Consider the following 15,686-nt stretch of genomic DNA (forward strand, 5'->3'; position numbering starts at 1 on the left):
AAGGAACTGATTATGGAAGTGTTTTAGTTTGTTCTATTTAGGGTGTTCTGAACTATGTGTGAAATGCTAATTAAGCATAATGTAATAACGCGGCTGTAAGAGCACTTATTATTCATAATAAAATCACACAATTCTCAACAGCGAAAGGAGAACATAAGGATTTCCATTCGAAATTCGATCTGCTAGTAATGTTTCTGCGTTCTACTCTAGACCTGCCGTCGATAATTGAGACATTCGAAAGCCTCTGACGTCTAACTTGCAGTTTCTTTTGCGTAACAGGACTTCCTTGTGAAGCTATCATGGACCCACCCAACGGACGTATGACCTGTAGTGGCCTGGTAACCAATGAGACGTGCTCGTTTATGTGTGATGACGGATACGAAATACTAGGCTCTAAAATAAGAACTTGTCTTAACTCCTCAAAATGGGACGGCCAACCAACGGTTTGCAAAGGTAAATACAATATGTCATACGTTCGTCTCACAAAACGATATGTTTCAGAAGTGAGAAAGTTTAGTTCAAGCAAGAAGCCATTAGACGTCATTAGATAACTCAGGGTAACTCCATTAAAAATGGAAAATGGGAATCACAAAGCTTGGCCAATTGAAACAGGAATTTTTTAGTTAGTGGATCTATCCATACCTGGCAGATGAATCTGTTAAAATTGATCAGAAGAATGACGGTTTTCAACAAAGGTAGGCCATCATAAGATTTTTCACATTGAAAGAAATGAAGAGAATTCTGAAAAATCTCGTTAGAGTACGAAAGGTAAGGGATAACGTGTTATCATTGTGAAGGCCAAATGTGATCACGATTCTCGCCCTCGAGCCAAGGCGACTAGATTTACAGATTAAATGGATTATAAAAAATATAACTAACCATAACGCAACAAGCGAATCCGAAGTGGAAATAATTAACCGGATCCATCTTTGCTTTATTTTCTCTGTTTCTATTTTTCTGATTGGCTCATCATGGTATCTAGTCACTATTATTTCTGTTCCCAACATTTTCTTTTGTACTTCAATATAGTGAGAAGTTGTAGCCGTTTGGTTCTACCTGAATTCGCCAAAGTTTACCTTCCCTGTTCCTCTACGTTTGGCTCCACCTGTTCACTTGGCTGCATGGATGGCTATGTAGCGTTTGGCAATAATACCGCCTCTTGCCGGCTGGTTAATTCAAGCGAAGTTGTATGGGATATTGGAAACTTTAAGTGTAAAGGTCTGTATGTTCTCTACCTGTGAAAAGCGTTTAAACTGTTTATCTTAACGCAATGCAACATGATTGTGTTATCATTGCTAGATAAGCACTACACTACGGTGGCCCATATAGGACATCAATATATATTTTTTCAATTCAAATCTACAACTCAAATTTTTTACTACAATAATCCGAGTTGTATAATTTTCAAATTGTACAACTCGGATTTTTACCACAAAAATCCGAGTATTATAATTTCAAATTGCACAACTCAGATTTTCCCCACAAAAATCCGAGTTGTATTGTATCTCGTGCAATTTACAGCTCGGATTTTCAAAATAAAATCCGGGTTGTAAATCTCATGCAATTTACAACTCGGATTTTTACCACAAAAATCCGAGTTTTGAATCTCGTGGAATTTACAACTCGGATTTTTACCATAAAAATCCGAGTTGTATCGTATCTCGTGCAATTTACAACTCGAATTTTCCGCAAAATAAAATCCGGGTTGTAAATCTCGTGCAATTTACAACTCGGATTTTTACCACAAAAATCCGAGTTGTAAATCTCGTACAATTTACAACTCGGATTTTCACTACAAAAATCTGAGTTGTAAATCTCGTGCAATTTACAGCTCGGATTTTTACCACAAAAATCCGAGGTGTAAACCTCGTGGAATTTACAACTCAGATTTGTACAACCAACGGTCACATGACAGGTCACGTGCGACAGAGAGGAATAATGGAGGACATAACAGTCGAGAAGGTAAGTACATCAGTTACTGGTTACTTGAATTGGTGAGTTCGCTTTTTCATGGAGACAGAATCTGTGAAAAATGGAAAGAGAGAATGCTTTCTTTTTCAGATTTTGGGGTTCCTCCGTGGTAGAGGTGTTCAAGAGTCGGTGATTGAAGAGTTCGAGAAACAGAAGGTGAATTATACACGTGTCGCACTTCTGGTATTCAGTCGACTCCCCAGAACTCGAACCCTTGGTAACTCGAACCTCCTTTCCCTTCAGGTCACTTTCTCCACAATTTTACCCTCGATAACTCGAACTCCCGATGACTCGAACATTTTTCAATTTCTGTTACTACCGGGCTTCGCGTTTCCCAGCTGGGTTCCCTGTGCAGACATTTTAGTTCGAGCATGCGCAGAGGTGGCCTTTAATGTAGACCACGAGGGCCACCGAGTTTTTACCTGAATTCTGAGTTCACTTAGGGTAATCGGTTTTCACGGTTTGTACGGCAGTTACGTTAACTTTTATGAAGGCCCATCGGTGTAACTGGAATTGAAATTTACGGCTAGTCTACATTCGCAGCTATAATTTCCCTTGAAGGTTCGAGTTATCGGGAGTCGACTGTAATCACTGTGTAAGTAAGTTATTAAAGCATTTTAATGCTTCAATAACTTTACAATTAAATTTGAAAACAACTGAAATATTGTCGCGGAATCTTTCATGAACTCCGCACTTGCCGGTTCACAAACTGAAGAGGACTGTAATTCTTTCCTTTTCTGAAGATTTATTTAACATTCACAATCTGACAATCTCTGATCCAATCTACAATATTCGCGATACACAGTTCCGTTCACAATTCGTTCTTAATCGATCTGATCTTACATTACAATTGTACTAAGATTTTCTAGGTTCTATTTGCGCAACAAGTATTTTTACTACAATCACGAGCACAGTATAATCCCAAGCCTACACTATTGTAATGCTACTAAATTTAATTTCAATTACACAATTACACGCGTTTCTCTTCCTTATTTAGCTTAATACTACGCGGGTCTACGCGTGCAGTTACATCATTGTCATGCAGTGTATTAACTTCGGACTTTCCCGGAGTACAATTGTGCAATCTGCTTTGCTCACTAATTTTAAAGTATTGCTCGCGTTACTATTTCGTGACATTGTTCATCAAATTTCCAAGTTAATATTCTACGTCACGCACATCAGTGCTTCTTTCCCGACACTCTCCCCCCCTTGACTCGTCTACGAGTCAAAGCATATGTTTCGATTTCCACCTAGCATCTAAAGCAGCAGATCTGCTAGGGTTACGTCTAAGAGGTGTAGTATGATCCCGTTCAAATCTACGGTTCTCAGTTTGACCAATTTGGCCGTTCCCTTGTATGGCACATTTTACTTCTAAGGGGTACAACTTTTGAACTGGTCGGGAAATACGCATCGGTCTACCCTTGACAATGACTCTTACGTTTGCTCCCCTAACAACGTTATCTGTGCCCTTGATAAGACTCTCAACCACTGCAATTTTCCACTCTCCTCTCTTTTTGTCTTCCTCAAACACAGTTACTACGTCTCCTGTCTGAATCTGCCTGTCTTTGCGATCTACCTTCAGGCGGTGAAACTCCCTTAGATTCACCAGGTACTCGTTTCTCCATCTCTTCCAAAAATGCGCTAACTTCACTGTCAAATATCTAAACCTCTCTGAACAACTACTCTCGTTCGCTTCTGGCTCTTCCGCTATCTCGTCTGGCATAGACTTAATCCTTCTACCAAGGATTAAATGTGAAGGTGTTAAAGCTTCATGTTCTACCTCATTGTACTCGTACGTAAGCGGACGGGAATTTAACGTTCCTTCTACCTCCACTAACACCGTTCGCAGCTCGTCAAATGTAAGTCGTGCATTTCCTAACACCTTCCTGAGACAAGCTTTCACACTTCCAACCATTCTCTCGAAAAATCCTCCCCACCAGGGTGATCTCTCTAAATTAAACCTCCACTCAATTCGCTGTCTGTCTAGCTCACTAGCTACCTCCGGGTGGCTAAAAAGATTGTTAAGCGCTTTTTCGGTCGCTTGGAAGGTTTTCGCGTTGTCTGATACGATCAATGTCGGCGTGCCTCGTCTCGCTGAAAATCTTCTTAACGCTCGTCTGAAGGCCTCGGAAGATAGATCTTCAACTAATTCTAAATGTATCGCTCTAGTTACGCAGCAGGAAAACAATGCAATGTACGCCTTTCTCATTCCCCCAGCTTGTGCCTTAACATAGAGCGGACCCGCAAAATCTACGCCTACTTTCGAAAACGCTGGCGCTTCTCTTACTCTAAAATCTGGCAATGCGGGGGTCTGCGGCGCGCTGTAAGCCTTCCCTTCTTGTTTCTTGCAGATTACGCATTTGCTCAAAACCTTTTTCACGCACTGTCTGCCCTTCGGGATCCAATACCTCGACCTCAACTCCGCAAGCGTTGCTCTCACACCACTGTGCAACACCTTCTTGTGACACTCTTCTATGAGCATAATGCTTAACGCGTGATCCCTTGGGAGAATGACTGGTCTTCGCGCATCAAACTCCAAATCTGAATTGACGAGTCTTCCGGTACATCTCAGAATTCCTGCACTCTCTTCTAGGCCGAGCTCGGTCTTTAGCTGTTGGAAGTTACCCTTACTTCTCAGGTCAGCTTGCGCCGCTTTCACCCATTCACTTTCGGCCCCGACTAATTCTTCTCGTGTCAGTCTTCCCTTCCGTCTAGCTGTCTCGGTTCGGTTCGGTCTCGAATTTCGGATAAAACGGAACACCCATGCTGTCACTCTGAGTAGCTTCTCTAGCCTTCCATGGCGATTGATGTCAACAAGATTTGCAACACTGGGTTGGTTCTGAACGTCTACTACCATCACGTTGGCGGTCTTCTTAGCTTCTTCTTCACTTTGTGGTGTGCTGACGACACTCTCTACGCGTGGCCACCTGTCTTCTCCTTCTGACAACCATTGCGGTCCGTTCCACCACAGCTCGTCATCTTTGAGTTTCGATCCAAGCGCTCCTCTGGAACCAACATCTGCCGGGTTCTGCTCACCAGGGCAATATCTCCAGTCTTCTTTCTTTGTGAGCTTCAGAATTTCGTTTACCCTGTGACGGACAAATTGTTTCCACTCCCCCCCGTTTCGAATCCAGCAGAGAGCAGTTTTGCTATCCAACCAGTATCTGGTTCTGCTGAGCTTCACTTCCGTTTCTAATGCTTTCATCACGGTGTTCATTAATTGCGCCAAAATTCTAGCGGACATGAGTTCTAGACGGGGAATAGTTAACGCTTTCAGAGGTGCTACCCGTGACCTTGAGGTCAACATTCTCACGAAAACCCCTACTGGCGTGTTGTATACCAAGTACACAACAGCGCAGTAAGCTTTGTTACTGGCATCGCCGAACCCATGCAAGTAACAATTAAGCACCTCTTGTTTTGGATGGTCCCAAATACACCTACTGATCGTAATACCCCTTATTTTGGATAAGTCTTCAATCCATTCGTCCCATTTCTTCTTTACTTTCCCCTCGAGTTAACTATCCCAGTCGAAATTTTCACAACACAATTCTTGAAACAATATTTTCATGCACACAATGATGGGGCTAATGATTCCCAGGGGGTCAAAAATGCTTGCTAGCAGACTTAACAAACTTCGCTTGGTCGGGTGCATGTCTAGGGCTTTGCTTGCAAGCTTCTCAAAACTAAACTGAATAACATCTTTCTCACAATCCCACGGAAGCCCCAAGACCTTTGGACAACTCTTGCTAGCCTGCCCCGAACCTAAGATGAACTTTGCGTAGCTCTCTTCTTCGCTGGTCACGATCGCGCTTTCCGTTGCGTTACTCTCAATCTGCGCAATGCGTTCTCTCAACACTTTGTCATTCGTCATCCACTTTCTCAATTTGAAACCCCCACTGGCCATCCTCTGTTTGGATTTCTCGTACAATGTGTACGTGTCGCTCGTGTTGCTATCGCCCGTTACCAAGTCGTCAACGTAGAAACCTTCGATCATCTTTCGCACAAATTCTGGGTCTTCGTCCTTAAACTTCGAAATGTGGTGTCTCAGCGTGGCGTTTAACAGAAACGGAGACGCATTTAAACCGAACACAACACGGCAAAAGCGGTACACTGCAATTCGACTACAAGGATCGCGCACGTTTTCTAACCACAAAAATCTAAGATAATCCCTGTCTGCACTGTCTACCTCAATGTTAAGAAACGCCTTTTCTATGTCCCCTATCAACGCCACTCTCTTCTCTCTGAATCTAAGCAGGATGTCAAACAATAAAGGGTTGAGGGAGGGTCCCTTGTGTAGGCAATCGTTCAGAGATGTCCCCCCCTTTCCTGCCTTTGCGGACGCGTCATACACAACTCTCAGTTTCGTGGTGCTCGCCTCTCTGCGTATGACTGCTAAATGGGGAATATAGTGACCCCTATCTGTCTCTTCTAACTGTGCGACTTTCTCTATCACTCCCGAATCTAACTGTTCCTTTATAACTGAGTCGTACTCCTGCAAAATGTCTGGTTCCTTTCTAAGCTTCCTAATCTGACTCTTCATGCGCGACAAACTCAACTCGTAATTGCTTGGCAAACTATCCTGACCTTCCTTCCAGGGGAGCTTAACTGAATACCTATTACCGTTGAAGGCAATACTGTCTACAAACTCTTCATACACTCCATCACTCTCTTTAATTCCTAGGGTTTCCAAGTCCCACAACCTTTGGACATTCCCTTCTAAACTCTAATGATACACTGTCTCTGCCAACAAAATTTACGTTAACTTCCTGCGGTCTATCTGCTGGCTGTTTAAATGTCAAGGGTCCGGAGAGAACCCATCCTAACTCTGTCTCTACTGCGACTGGCTCGTCTACCTCCCCCCGGACTATCTTGCCTGTCTGAAAACTCCACAAATAGTCTGCCCCTATCAATACATCTATCTCTAACTGTTCGCTTCCCTTGCAAACGTTGGACAGCCATATTTGCGCCAAATGCGGGTAGTCCTTACGCGCAATTTCCAGATGTTCGTTCTGCACGCGCGAAATTTCGGGAACAACAAAAGCTTCGATGCGCATAACTTTCCCCCCACCCACTGGGGTCAAATCTATTTCAACTACATCCCGCAGGTTTGATCCAGTAGCCCTTTGGCCAAAGGTGTTAACAGTCAACCATTCCCTTCTAACAGATCGCAATCCGAACGATTCTACCGCGCGGGAAGTAACAAAGGACTTATGACTAGCCGAATCAAAAAGCACTCTAATTCTAGCGCGACCCTTCCCCGCTAATTGGGCCTGAGCCGTTTGTAAGGCTACACTGTTCCCAGTCCCGACGTGCATACTATTTCCCACTAGTTCTGCACCACCCTGGGCCCCTTGGGTTCCGATTTCTGTCGTTCTTAAATTCCCTTGGGAGGCGATGCAAATGTTTACAATTACAATGCTTACATGTTACACTACGATCGGTACAGTCTTTGGATAAATGTCCCTTTCTTAAACATTTAAAGCATCTACCGTATTTAAACAACAATTGCTTACGCTCCTCGATGTCCTGGACCTTTCTGCAGTCTTCGTGTGGATGCTCTCCTAAACAGAAGGCACAGTTCGTTTCTTTCGCCGCTTTCCGTGTGTTTCCTGCATACAGTGTGGCTACATTTTTTTTCTCCGGAAGTCTCCAGCCGAGTTCTTTTGACGTGCGCTGTCATTGTACTCTTCTCGTAATTCTACTTCTTGTTCCAGGCCTTCCAACAAGTCTCTCAAGTTCCACTGATGATGATCTTTACCTCGCGTAATGGTCAAACGCAGCGTCTGCGGCAATTTTTCCAGGACAGATGGTACAACTATCGCTGAATAAGTGGTCTCGTCTACTCCAAGTGCTTGCAAGGCTCTGTGTTTGGTCTCCAGGAAATCGTACAAGCTCCGAAGTCTCGGCGCGTCTCTCTCGTTGTATACAGGCTGAACATTCAAAAGTTCATTCACGTACGCTCGCTGGATCGCCTCCTTCTTTCCATATCGTTTGTTCAACAGTTCCACCGCTGCTTGATAGTTTGCGGACGTTAAAGCGAAACCCGCGATCGCCGATCTGGCCGGTCCCACAAGCAAACCTCTAAGATAAGAAAACTTGTCGACGTTTTCTAGCATGTCATTTCGATGTATGGCGCTCTCAAACGAGTCCCAAAACTCTTGCCACTCGTGCACTTTTTCGTCAAATTTACGCACCTCCAGTTTCGGCAGTCTCGCTCGGACGGATTTATGCTGGCTTGCTTGTCCGGTCTGCATTGGCGGCGAATTCTGGTGCTGCGGTACATTTTGTACTTGTGGTATTTGCGGTGCGGTTAACAGTTCTTCGATCGCAGCCAACTTGCACTTTATGTCCGACGCAAGACGGCTGCTCTCGTCTATCTCTCTGGCCATATCCTCCTCCGTCACCTTTTCGTCGTCTCCCATCAAGGCCAGGATCTCTAAGTCGAGGGGCGCTATCTTTTCCAACTGCTCGTTTAGCGTGTGTTTCCATTTCGCCAGCTCTGCCTTCCTTTCCACGGTGTAATGTTCAAGACTGGCTTCTACATCTGGGAGGATTCCAGCAAGGTACAATCGATGGCCTCCTCGTCGCTTTTTCTTTTTTCCAACCTCCGCGGTCATTTCCAATCCGGCTCGAACTGACCAAGTGTCGCGGAATCTTTCATGAACTCCGCACTTGCCGGTTCACAAACTGAAGTCTTTCCTTTTCTGAAGATTTATTTAACATTCACAATCTGACAATCTCTGATCCAATCTACAATATTCGCGATACACAGTTCCGTTCACAATTCGTTCTTAATCGATCTGATCTTACATTACAATTGTACTAAGATTTTCTAGGTTCTATTTGCGCAACAAGTATTTTTACTACAATCACGAGCACAGTATAATCCCAAGCCTACACTATTGTAATGCTACTAAATTTAATTTCAATTACACAATTACACGCGTTTCTCTTCCTTATTTAGCTTAATACTACGCGGGTCTACGCGTGCAGTTACATCATTGTCATGCAGTGTATTAACTTCGGACTTTCCCGGAGTACAATTGTGCAATCTGCTTTGCTCACTAATTTTAAAGTATTGCTCGCGTTACTATTTCGTGACATTGTTCATCAAATTTCCAAGTTAATATTCTACGTCACGCACATCAGTGCTTCTTTCCCGACAAATATACTGAAATTTATCTAAACACAGAAACTCACTCGAGCCACGTTTTTTTGGGATCAGGCAGTTTATTGAAATCCTATACATACATAAACACGAAAAATGACTAATTCTAATTACAATCCTAGAAACAAACTACGATAACAAGAGGCCCATAAAAAACCTGTTCAATAAGATTACAAATACACTACATAAAACAGAGACGAAATAGTAAAAAACATACATATAAATTACAGCAAAATCATAACTTCCATGGAAGTGGGTGGGTGGGAAGCTAAAACTGATAACTTGAAAAAGCGAGTTCTTAGACTGCAAATGCTCTGATGCTTCAGTGAATGATAATAGTGTGAGCTAATTCTATTTGGATTTAAAAGTTGAACGCCTTAAGAGGCCCTGAGCTACAGGGGAAGGCGCTTACTAGAATCTGACCAAAGAAGTGCAGCACCTGGTGGTAAAAGCAAAAAGGCAGCAAAGCCTACTCTAAAAGTGGAATTCGGGTGGAAACATCACAATGGTATGATGTTTATTTAAGCGAAAAAGGGAAAAGGTGGGGGCAACAGATCCATAGACATGGAGAGATCATCTCACTATGCAGAATGTCTGTCAAAAGCCCAGGAACTTTTCTTCCCAAATTTTGGTAGCCAACATGGCAATTTTAAAGATATAAATGCCTATATGGCTAATTACAATGGTAACCAGATTGATAAAGAAGGATTCTCGATTGAGAGCTACAAAAAGACAAATGGGATGAATCTACCGAGGCTTTATTTAATGACAATGACTAAAAGAAGTAAGTGACCCATCCTTTATGATGTGAAAATTTTTTCATTGATGGTGACAGTGGACAGAATTTAATTGTTGAAAAAATTTTTTTGCTGTTATATATTGGCTAAAGCAAACTGTAATTTATTTTTATCAACCAGCAAATATCCATCATTCCTCAAAAAATGTTTGCTTTGGGTAATTACGCTAAGTCGAGACAGCAGAAAACAAATCGTATTTTTAAGAAGATTACGACATTTTTAATTTGTAAGACGTGTTGCGATGTTACAGACATCATCATCAGTTACAGAATATTTAAAAAACCGTTGGGACTTAATATAACAACTAGACGAAACTTGCATAATTAATTATGATTAAGTGACAAAAATAGAAAGCATATTCGAGTAACAAAGTGTTGGAAAGAAAATAAAGCCTAAAAGCGTAAATGCCAGATTGACGTGATGAACTTGTTCATTTAAGTTGGGCTTTTCCCAATTTATATGCATTACCTCCTTAAGTTGAAGTTGAAATTTAGTGGGGGAGGAATCAAGGATTTCGAAACAATCCGCAGAGCAAGATTGACGACAACGTTCTGAGCTTTGTTAGTGTTTGAGGACTTGTCATAAGAGAGATGTCCACGGACGCGTGTGGAAAAATGACGGCCAGTTTTGCCGATATAGCAAGCATTACAGCAAGCACAAGTAAATTTGTAAATCACACGTGGACGGAGTTCTCTAGGGACAGAGTCCCTCACTAAGAAAAGATTTCTTAATTTAAACGTGGTAAACACTAATTTGATGTCAAGATCATTGCAATAACGATCAACAAAGGCGGTGTATTTTGCCTTGAGCTACAATAGAATTACTTATCGATTAATTTTTCACCTCACAACAAAATCAAACACGAGGTAAAAATGATTGACTCTGTGCAGGTTAATCCAATGGGTAAATAAAAATTAAAAAAATTAGTTTTTAATTCTTAGCATACCTGGTTTTCTTAGTTTTACAGTAATTAGTGCTGTAATGCTCAGTCATTGACAGTGATACGTTTCTGCAGACAACAGATGAAAGTCTTACTCAGTCAAGGGTTGTGGTATGTACCGGTGCTTCTGATCACTCTCTTTGGTCCATTTACGGTTGGCTGTTGTAACAAGGAAACTTAAGACTTAATTTAACAATCTACGATCCCATACAAATCTTGTTTGTATAGTAGTTACCTTCATTCGTTGGAGTATCTTTAAATTAAAAGGGAGATTTTTTTCTTCTTTTTAGGGGTGTTCCAGATACTTTTCAAAGACAGAGTCAAGGAATCACTTTTACGGGTCATTTGGCATGGTTCCCTCCAAATCGTCCTAAGTTTACCATTCAATTGGCCGGGTCAGGAAGCCAGCTCTCTAGGATTTTGTACTTGAGACCCCTCTCTTATCCGGAGCACTGCGTAAGGATTCCTCTATGGATTTCTGTGGTGTTCGACAGTTATTGTCCTGAACTCTGGGAGATCTTAATTGAAATATAGCTGTTGTTTTTTTTTTTTTTTTTGTTCCACGGTGGTGTTGCAAACAACTATCTAACATGGATGAACCACAGTTGACTGAACCACACATAATGGCTGTGGTATTCCCCATAAAATTTATCCAAAGTACCACAACAAGAACATTAAAAACAACTGCAGTTGTCAAGGTGATCTTTTTATTTTTTTGTGACTTTGCTAATAGGTTAATGGCTTTGTACTTGTAGCAGTTGAACTAAAAGGTTTTTCCTAGAATATGAAATTTTAGTGATGTACAGAATGTATTTGACTTTAAATTGCCACAGCTTGCTATGAAACAGAAAACCATTGAAGGCAAACCTGACAGTAAGCTGTTTTACAGGAGAAATGAATTGTTATTGAATTTGAGGGATATCTTTTTTGAGACTTGTAGCGTGCAGGCTTTATCTAATAAATTACTCCCCTTTCCTCTGTTACAGGATTTGTATACTTGGGTTGATTGTTTCCAAACGCTTCCTTCGAATTTCTCACTGGTGTTAGACAGAGGTACAATTTTAAAAGATCTAAGCTAGCCCTCGTGTTAAATTGGGAAGCATATAGTTGTGGAGGCACTGGTGGATCTTTTTCAACTTTTGAAGTGCAAGCATTCTGCTAGTCATAGAGTTTCTGGATTCCTTTTTGCTTAAGAGACTTCTGCATGCGGGCTATCAGCGAAGATGTTGTTTCTTTATTCTTTTGTTTGTTTAAGTCTTTTATTTCTTTGCTTTTTTCTTTTGTTGTTGTTGTTATTGTTGGTATACCCTTTTTCTTCGTAGCAAATACCTCTTGATGTAATTACTGGCAGTAAAGACCTTGTGTGTTTAGAACTGAAATCTCAGGTGAGAGACTAAGTTATCTTGTATTGTTTTGTCAGCTTAGTTGACCAGTAATGTTTTAGCACTTTGAAGAGGAAGGCATGTTTCCTCTTTCTGCACTTTTGTTCACACAGCATTTTATGTCAATAAATTCTTTCCACAGTGTGCCATATTTAAAGGTCTTCTTCCAACTGACATGGTTGCACGACCTAATAACTGCCTGCATATGTTCTACTCCACCTGCATAGATGAGTGGTTGAAGGTAAGTCTCAGTTCCGTCATTGTGCATGAGCATTCAGCAATCCCATTCGTATTTTTTTTCCATATAGTTTTCTTCCTCTACTCAAAAAAACAAAACTGTGGTATAGGGAACCTTCGAAACTAGCCCTACTATCCCAAGTCTCCCACCTCGCGCCGTAATGTGTACAACCGGAAGTGAAATTCTACGCCAATGCGGGAAGAAAAGTTGACGAGGACAATTTTTTCCGAATTACATACGGGAACAACATGAAGATTTGATCCAGAAAATAAAATAAAATATACACTTTAAGCGGCGTCTTGCTATTTTCCCGAGGGTGGGCGCGAAAGGGTTGGAAGATTTGACAAACATCTATAACATACAATTCTCATATAAACAATTGAATTTCGCTCGGCGTTATCCCAAGTATTTACACTGATGCAATCAGGAGCTACAAGGGGCTAAGTTGGCTAGAATGAAGGCTTCCTGACCAGGAGCCGGTTTTGCGTAGCGATGCAAACGGCGAACTTATATTGAAAATAAGAATCTGATTACGTTATCAGACTCTTTCTAAAGTTGGCACCTCTTTTTATATATGCAGGTGGATGATGAAGGCATGTCATGCCCTTTTTGTGAAACGTGCTTTACGTCCACAATAATGTGTTCGATGCCTGAAGAACTTCCCAAGGCAAAACGATTTGTAGGACTGCTTTCCCAAGTGAGTACTGTTAATACGGTAAAAGAAAACCATCCAACTGCTCTGTAGAAATTTGATAATACGCTTTCGTCGATTTGCAGGACTAGGACAGAGTCTTTCGTAAGATTGTTAAATTGTGATTGTTAGATTGTGAGATTCTTGCCGACACTAACGGTCCTGCTGGTGTGTTTTATCTAACAATAGGAATTCCAGAAACCCACTAGTAGTATTTTCGCTAAAATCCAGCCCCTCGTGTTTGAAGAATACATAGACAATGGACGAGGTATAACTAATCTGACACAGAACTATTTTATATTGAAACATGGATAATTTTACCTCATTTGTGACACGAAAAGGAATTGAGTAGATATTTCGTCTTTCTTGAAAGAAAAAATCTGCGTTGAATGAGTCTTCTCTCTGCAGTTGGAGGAGGGAAGTGTTGGTGATTGAGTAAAGTATTGTAAATTGTTTTTTATGTGAGCTTTTTGAGTTTAATCATTTGTACCGCTTTCAGAGCCCGTTAAATTGTATGAGGCTAGGACAAAAGATTGGAATGGTCTAGATGGATGCACACAAGCGATTGTAAATCGAGATGTTATTGGGGAAGACATACCAAAGCTTTATGGACAGGATGATGACATTACCAGTACAACCCTGCAAGTTTCATTCCTAATTTAGCCTGCAGAAGATGCAGGAGCTTTTCTTTGGAAAAGCATCCTTCCGTTATTCTTTCAGGGAACCGATTTTCATGTGCCCCATGTAGATCCCGACTGTTCCGAAGAACTGTTCGATAACCTTGGCCGATTTCAGTAGCCATGGTTTTGTGCTAACTGGCCATTTAATTGTTGGAATTGCGCAAGCGTCCGTAATTGGCCCTTTTGATTCTGATTCTCTGAGTGAGGAAGATTTGATCTACAGTTTTCTTTCCCTTCTAACGGAGGGGGAACGAGCTGCAGCAGAAAGAGCCATGCAAAAAAACAAAGTTAGTTTAGATGACATACTTATTGACGGTCTGTCTCCTTATAATGTTAGGGAGATCCCCTCTAACGCGAGCGACTAGTTTCTCTACTATTACAGTCGAGTGAACGTCCAACGCCGAACCCTTCAACCTCAAGAACAACAACACACAACATTTAAGGTTAAAATACGTTTATTTTGATGTTAAATGAGAATATTTATCGCAATCTAGTACGATAATACGAGGATTTTCGACATTCCCATACATTTTCTCTATAAATTCAAAATGTAAACGGTCGCACAGTTTGGGTTGGGCCCCTGTGGTATTTAAAGGTACGTGTAGGTAACAGTTTACCGCGCGTCAGCTGTAATAGCATCAGTCTCGGGTGTTATTAGTGCTAAGGTAGAAACAACTGTTTTTGTTTTTGCGTTTAAATGCTTATAGCTTAATTTAACCTGCTCAAAAATACTTGGGGGAATTATCTGAATTATAGCAATAAATCATTTCATTTAAAGTAAAGTGACCTTGTTAGAGAGTATTCTACACCTTCCTCCTGAGTGAGAAACGTTTGATGAGCTCGTTGAAGGTTTTTTCCAAATACGTTGTGTAGTAATTTGATCGGTGTAACTTCCAAATTGTTTGTTCCGTTAGATAAGATACACAAAAACTGGAAAGGAGTGTTTAGTAAAGTAGAGTGCGTATGTCACCAAATTGTCACCTTTCATTTGAAGTACATTGAACTTGAGCCTGTACATAGATATCAATTGTATCCTTTACATGTAACTATGGAAACTCTCAGGCATGCGTGTAGTCAGTGGTTTTCACCCTCTGATTGAGAAATTTGTTGAATTTTTTTGCATTACTTTGTGTTGTTAAATGTGAGAAAATAAAGAACTTTTTTTGTCATTCCGTGTAATTTATGCGTTGCAAATTACTCATAGTAATGCCGTCCTTTTGTTTATTTGGTTCTGCTTTACGCGCGGATTTAAGGCCATTAGTTGAAACGGAAATGAGACAATGATAAGAAGCCCCTGTTGGGCGATCGAACAGAGTTTGTTAGCAGTTAGTTTTTGTGATTGTAGACCCACCGTAGCACCGTATACCATATGTAAAATATTTTAGGCCTTTTAAATCGATATCGAGGAATCGCCAAGCTCAGTTTTTTTTTTCCAATTCATGTGTTCATTTCGGCTGTGAAAACAAACAACAACACGCCATAACTAACAAAAAAATGAATCTTGGATACTGAATCGATCACGAGAAATCCAGCTTAACATGATGACAGAGAAAATTAACGCTCTTTGTAATTCTCTCCATAATTAACTTGTCATTCATTTTTTCGCATTGTCTTTATTCGAGTCTTCCTTAAAGATCTGATTTCCTGAAACTGGCAACTTATTAAACTCAAAATCACAGTATTTACTTCCACGGTACTGTAGAGTGCGTAACAAATTGACGGTCTAGTCCCTTGGCTTTAAAACAGTACAGATTAGGCAACAGATTGGAACGGCTCATTAAACAAAATATTGTTCTGCGTGGACAATCGTTGAAATACA

At 41.1% G+C, this 15,686-nt stretch overlaps 5 protein-coding genes and 1 pseudogene across 22 annotated transcripts in view; 2 read left to right on the forward strand and 4 right to left on the reverse strand.

Annotated features, from left to right (window-relative positions):
* LOC146466559 (E-selectin-like) overlaps positions 1 to 15,036 on the forward strand; it is a 123,058-nt gene extending 108,022 nt beyond the window's left edge. Inside the window, exons 1-8 of one of the 16 annotated variants that reach the window (XM_085127253.1) lie at positions 1,989 to 2,127; positions 10,952 to 10,987; positions 11,167 to 11,332; positions 11,482 to 11,574; positions 12,199 to 12,261; positions 12,401 to 12,499; positions 13,077 to 13,193; positions 13,687 to 15,036. In XM_085127253.1, coding sequence (XP_084983379.1) covers positions 10,959 to 10,987; positions 11,167 to 11,332; positions 11,482 to 11,574; positions 12,199 to 12,261; positions 12,401 to 12,499; positions 13,077 to 13,193; positions 13,687 to 13,734 — 615 coding nt within the window. In that variant the 5' untranslated portion in view covers positions 1,989 to 2,127; positions 10,952 to 10,958 and the 3' untranslated portion in view covers positions 13,735 to 15,036. Of the gene's footprint in view, positions 1 to 1,261; positions 2,128 to 9,141; positions 10,988 to 11,166; positions 11,575 to 11,862; positions 12,500 to 13,076; positions 13,194 to 13,686 lie in introns of those variants that run through there. The other 15 variants (XM_085127255.1, XM_085127257.1, XR_014867982.1 and 12 more) reach the window with 15 other exon arrangements.
* The window catches only part of LOC146466561 (uncharacterized), a 187,374-nt gene that overhangs the window by 34,110 nt on the left and 137,578 nt on the right, over positions 1 to 15,686 (reverse strand). The gene's annotated exons all lie outside the window — the stretch shown is intronic.
* Positions 1 to 15,686, forward strand: part of LOC146466562 (uncharacterized) — a 145,970-nt gene that overhangs the window by 18,344 nt on the left and 111,940 nt on the right. The gene's annotated exons all lie outside the window — the stretch shown is intronic.
* LOC146466563 (uncharacterized) lies at positions 2,638 to 5,474 on the reverse strand. Its single transcript, XM_085127242.1, has 2 exons — positions 3,752 to 5,474; positions 2,638 to 3,547 (listed from the first exon to the last, which is right to left on the reverse strand). Exons 1-2 carry the CDS (start codon positions 5,276 to 5,278, stop codon positions 3,197 to 3,199), a joined length of 1,878 nt encoding a protein of 625 aa, XP_084983368.1. The 5' UTR covers positions 5,279 to 5,474; the 3' UTR covers positions 2,638 to 3,196.
* Positions 5,486 to 7,367, reverse strand: LOC146466564 (uncharacterized; annotated as a pseudogene).
* On the reverse strand, positions 7,378 to 8,658 carry LOC146466565 (uncharacterized). Its single transcript, XM_085127251.1, has one exon. The coding sequence runs from the start codon at positions 8,586 to 8,588 to the stop codon at positions 7,596 to 7,598; it is 993 nt and encodes a 330-aa protein (XP_084983377.1). The 5' UTR covers positions 8,589 to 8,658; the 3' UTR covers positions 7,378 to 7,595.

The sequence above is a fragment of the Pavona decussata genome, unplaced genomic scaffold, assembly GCF_977016875.1.
Source record: "Pavona decussata unplaced genomic scaffold, jaPavDecu1.1 SCAFFOLD_143, whole genome shotgun sequence".
NCBI lineage: Eukaryota > Metazoa > Cnidaria > Anthozoa > Scleractinia > Agariciidae > Pavona > Pavona decussata.